Source organism: Sceloporus occidentalis, unplaced genomic scaffold (genome assembly GCF_023333645.1).
Source record: "Sceloporus occidentalis isolate IW3139 unplaced genomic scaffold, rSceOcc1.0.p SCAF_404, whole genome shotgun sequence".
Lineage (NCBI taxonomy): Eukaryota > Metazoa > Chordata > Lepidosauria > Squamata > Phrynosomatidae > Sceloporus > Sceloporus occidentalis.
In genome coordinates, this window is record NW_028317384.1 from 38,902 (window position 1) to 44,250 (window position 5,349).

Genomic DNA, 5,349 nt, shown 5'->3' on the forward strand with positions numbered 1-5,349 from the left:
CCGAGGTTGTCTAAGCACATAGTGCAGAAGTCCACTGCTGCCAGAGCGGAGGATCCAGGTCCCCTGCAGCGCTGCGGGGGATCTGGATCCTAACCCTGGTGCTTGCCCGCAGAAGGGCTAAATGTTCTGGGCGTCTGGCGATACGAACTGCGCATCCCTGCGCTAAACCCCGAATATAGGCCGCACCCCCACTTAAAAAACCTAAAGTGGGGGGGGGGGAGTGTGGACTATATTCGTGCAAATACGGTATATTGGCAGCAGGGTTTAATATTTATATACATTGGCAGCAGGGGCTAATATTAAAAAACTACCAGTTCAGCTGTTATTTGCCCCCCCCCCGCCCCCAGTATATATATATATATATATATATATATATATATATATATATGAAATTACCCTCCTTTTAAAACTAAACTAGTCCAGTTAAAAATGGCGGGAAAGGTGGTTTTGAGGTTTGAGGTAATCGGCTCTGAGGGGGGTGACGCTGCAGATGCTGTATTTAGTAAAATAGTACGAGGAACAGAAGCTTTAACTGGCTGCGGTACATTGGGCTACGATTCGCCTTAGCAACAGCAAGAGCCAATCACATGATGGCATTACAATGACGGAAGCAGCCAACCAAAATATGGCGGCCGTTGTATATCGCGTGTAATGACCGCTCTTACCGGCAGGTGTCAGTGTGAGGCAAGGGACGCGTGAATGGCCCTCGACAGGACTCGTAGAATTCTCTTTCCGCCGCTCCATGGCAACCTCGTGTGAACGCAAGCTTCCGGTCTGAGATGTGAAGGAGAAGGCCGGTTGAGGCTGAACATGTTTCCCGAACTGAACAGCCTGCTGGGCGCCAGCACCGACTCGGTGGACAGGGTGAGGAAAGGAAGGGCCCCTGCTCCGTACCTATGGCACGCGAAGGTTTAAGGGGAGCTGTCACTCAGGGAAGTGACTTATTACACAGTGACAGCTCAATACAGAGTCTGTGCCCGGGGTATATGAGGCAACTTTATACAGAGCGTTATACAGCCTGCGGGGGCATACGGGGTGGTTTGGCAGGGTTACCTAGAGGGGGTCTATTCACTAAGCTGAGTTTTTCAGGTGACCCAGTTGGAGCTTCTGCATTAGGTTAACTTTATAACTCATAGCGCCAGCAGATTCCGTAGCGCTGTAACCATATAGGGGGAATTGAAATATTTAAGACATTCAAACTGACAATATACAGGAGGGGAAGAGGGTCCTGATCTTAGGAGCTTACAATCTATTAATGCAGAAATATGTTAACATGTCTTGTTTCCATCAGGGGAGGCTCACCCTGCTCTGTGACCGGAAAACCAACGGGAGCTTCTTGCTGCATCACTTCCTGTCCTACTACCTGAAAGGTAAACGTGTGTGTGTGTGTTCTCTAATATTCTTCTTTACTTGTTTTCCTGTTTTAAAGTGACAGATTACAGTTTGTTGCAATTTCAGTGGGAATGACTTGATTTTGGGTGAAAACACAAGGTTTTTAACGCTCTCTCCTTTCCCCAGCCGGCTGTAAGGTGTGTTTCGTGGGCCTCGCGCAGTCCTTGAGTCACTACAGCGCCGTCGCCCAGAAGCTGGTGGGTAACTTTCTCTTGCGTTACTCGTAGTGCTACAGTTTTCATACAGACCCCCCACGGATCCCTAACGACACGAGTTACCGGATCGTGGAAACGTGTCCTCAGTTTATCAAAACGCAGCCCAGAGGAATTTTAGTGACAGCATCCGGCGCTGGGAATCCCAAAGCTCGCTTAATGTTGTTAAGCTCCTTCGTACATTAGAATGTTTCTTACGCTCGCTGCCGTACGCCTTAGTCTGGTCCGGCATATCCGATCCGGTCTCCCAACATACATGAAGCGTTGGCTCCGTGTTTCTACAGCCACGTATACGTCACTGAATAGAAATCAACATAAATTAGTCCGTTATTTAGGTTATTCTCCATGTGAACCGTATTCTCTCCTTCACATCTTATACCATTCCTTCCACGTATCGTTACGGGGTCCCACTGCTTTCCTGCGCTATTACACCCTTTAAGTGCTGTTGGATTGTGACTCCACTTCCTGTATGTAAAATGTGTGGTCTCGTGTAGGGGTTTAACTACTCTGACATCGCCGGGTTTAAAAGAGGACGGCGCTTTACAGCAGTAGACTGCGGCATCGTCATGTTTAATGTGCGGTCAGCGCTCGGGCTGCACTTTTTCACGTTGTCTTGCTGTGTACAGGGCGTGAATCTCCAGTCCGCCAGGGACGAGGGGCAGCTGGTGTTCCTGGAAGGGCTCAGATCTTACACGGACCTGCTGTTTGGGGAGAAGACGGACCCTCAAAATCCACTCTGCTTCCTAAGGTGCGCCCCATCCCTTGCCTCTGACTGCGTTGGGTCAGAACTGAAATGTAACAAGGAATGCAGGATCGGCCCGTATTCTGCTGCTAGACTCCACTCCAGTTCTACGTCTCTGAGTATTATGATGGTCCAACCCAGGGAGATTTCTTCAGTTATCTTGCTGCTTTAACTACACATCACACAGGGCCAGTTCAGCCCTTCCTGCAGGAAAAGCCACCGCTCTTCATAATGTACAGTGGAGGCAGGGAGATGAAATGTTTCGGGTCGCCTACATCATCCGGTGTATAAGCTCTTGTGCGGTTGGCTGTATCTCAGTCATGTAGGGGTGTAAGGGTCAGTAGCACGCAGTAAGCGGTGGCTGCTGACTTATTCCACCGCGACCTTTATAAATTAACAGTGACTTTTCTGTTTCAGGGATGGTTCAGACCTCAAGCCTCTTTATGACTTTGTTAGTGCGGCTCTAGCGCCCTCCTCAGGCGAGCGTTGGAAATGCCCAGTGCTGATTGTGGACGATGGCAGTGTGCTGCTGAGCCTGGGGGTATCTGCCGTGCAGGTGCTGGACTTCATACATTACTGCCAGGCGACCGTGTGCGGCAAGAACAAGGTACACGCAACATGTATCCTAATGGTGTCCATTTGCCCCGTGTACAGTGTGTGTGTAATGAAAGATCTGTCCGTGTGTCCCGTGTACTGTGGGTGTGTAATGAAAGGTCTGTCCGTGTGTCCCGTGTACTGTGGGTGTGTAATGAAAGGTCCGTGTGCACGTTGCATGTTTCAGGGGAACGTCCTTTGTCTTGTGCACAATGACAGCGACTGTGAAGACGAGGAGAACGAGCTGCTGGTGAAGTCTCTGTGTCACCGGAGCGGCCTGATCCTACAGGCCGAGGGACTGCAGACAGGATTCTGTAAGGACGTGCACGGCCAGGTGAGTCCCAGCTCTGACCGAGGAGATCCTGACGGCTAGCGGCAGTTCTTCTCTGGTAACTAAACTCACTCTGGTTTGATCTCTGCAGCTGCTGATCACTCGGCGTGCGCTGATCCGCGGCGGAGGGGAGAAGGACCGGTCCGCAGTGTATCAGTACAAGATCCAAGACAAAAATGTCACCTTCTTTGCCAGAGGACTGTCTGCGGCTGTGCTGTGAGGGGTCCGTCTGCCTCCATGCCGTCGGGGGTGGGATGGCAGCCAAAAGGATTATTTCCTGAAAAAGTCACTGCTTTTGTGGCTGCTGCGATTTACTGGGGGGGGGGGGTAACAGAATCTCACGAACTATAATAACTGCCCCAGTCAGGACATTTACGGAAAGGACTCAAACTGCAGATCTTGCTGTAGAATAAACGAGTCTGAGGAGATCCTGAAGGCTTATTCAGGAATTATTCTTGTTTAAAGGAGATATTTATTAGCATTTTTTTTTGAACTGCCAAGAAAATTTTTGCAGATTCTGTAAACGACCCTCTCTCCACGTACAAAAACCAAAATGTACACGCGATCTCCCTGCGCGGGGCTTCGGCAAGGTCCTGTATACTGCATAAATAATTCAGTGAGCCAGCCCTGTCCTCATACGCGGGGTAATAGGCGTCTGGCGCACTATTTACCTGATCTCGCCCATCTCACCCAGCATAATAACATTTTCGATATGGAAACGCTGGTTCCGTGAAGCTGCCGGTTCCTGCCCTGTTACTCTGAACCAACGCAGGGAGAAAAGAAACAGCCGACACGACTAATAAAAGTATCCTGTGAATTGTTTTATGTAAGAAAAGTACAGAATGAGATTTAAAATAAAAAAGACTAAATTAAAAACACAAACTATCAGACTGTACAATTAACAATTTTTAAAGCTCTAGAAAGCATAATCTACATAAAAATAAATTATAACTTTTTACCAAAAAATAGCTTTTGTACATGATGCTGTTACACGCGACACAGAACAGCGGCTGGTTCCTCAAAGGTCCGTGATGTGGACCTTTCCAGGCAGCAGATGCAAGAGTTCACTGGCTCCTGATCAGTCACGCTAACCCCTTTTTGGCTGTGCAGGTGCCAGCGGGCATCTCCCACACTAGCCTGGGGCATTGTGGGAGTTGTGGTCCGGCACTAATGCGGTGGCTGAGAATCCCCCCAGGTGCGCTACATGGCCCTATCGGATATCTTTACATGGGGCCTGCTGCCTAGGGCACGTATCACCCCCATCAGTAGATCTCTGCTCTACATTGCTGTCCTGCTCAGTTCTCGAGGGCTGCAAACATGGCTGCTGCTGGCCCTCGTGGACTGGGCAGGTCTGGTTGTTTATAAAAATTAAAGGAACGGTATGAGGAAATTCTGTGTGAAACAGGACAGGCGCCGGAGATGTGAAAGCGTCTCCTTCTACAAGGCCTCGTCGCTACAGAACATCCAGCAGCAATCACTCAACGCTTACCCCCCCCCCCCCCCTACTGGGGGAAACGAGGGTCAGCTGTGAGTTACCATGGAAACCCAAAAAGCCAAACCAACAGACAAGAGAAATGCTTTAAAGGAGACGTGTCCAATGAAGTGTTTGGAGATACTTAGTATCATTATACTGCGCAGCATGTATCGCTTTCAAGTAAGAATCCATTTTACAAACCCATTTAAAATAGTTCAGCGCACGTGACGTCTGCGCATGTCCTGCCCGCCCGCTCTATCGCCGGTACTTGTAAGTAAGACAAGCTGCAGCCGCCGGAGGAAGAATTGCCCCCTGGAGGAATCTCCGAATCTTCAGGCTTCTGGTATTTTTCTTGGACAACACAAACCCGTCTCGTTCTCGCCGTTATTTAAACCAAACCAAATTTTTTATAGAAAAAAAAGAAAAAAGAAACTTTGCCTTAGAGACGGCAGGTTTGGGCTGAACCGAGAAAACCGGGAGCAGCACACGGTATATTTCCATTGGAAGTATATTTAACGTTAAACGTGAATGCGCCGCAGCCTGCCTTCCCGCGACCCCCGACAGACCGGGATTACGGCGGAGCTCCAGTCCTAACGCGGCCACC

At 49.4% G+C, this 5,349-nt stretch overlaps 1 protein-coding gene across 4 annotated transcripts; it reads left to right on the forward strand.

The window, feature by feature from the left end:
* The first annotated feature begins 810 nt into the window (after positions 1–810).
* Positions 811–3,491, forward strand: LOC149272861 (elongator complex protein 6-like). 4 transcript variants are annotated; one of them, XM_089506648.1, is made up of 7 exons: positions 811–864; positions 1,292–1,370; positions 1,519–1,589; positions 2,231–2,352; positions 2,764–2,977; positions 3,128–3,274; positions 3,363–3,491. In XM_089506648.1, exons 1-7 carry the CDS (start codon positions 811–813, stop codon positions 3,489–3,491), a joined length of 816 nt encoding a protein of 271 aa, XP_089362774.1. The 4 variants fall into 4 exon arrangements, with proteins under 4 accessions (XP_089362774.1, XP_089362775.1, XP_089362776.1 ...); XM_089506649.1 differs by having other exon boundaries at positions 2,764–2,953; XM_089506650.1 differs by lacking the exon at positions 3,128–3,274 and having other exon boundaries at positions 2,764–2,953.
* The last annotated feature ends 1,858 nt before the right edge of the window (positions 3,492–5,349 follow it).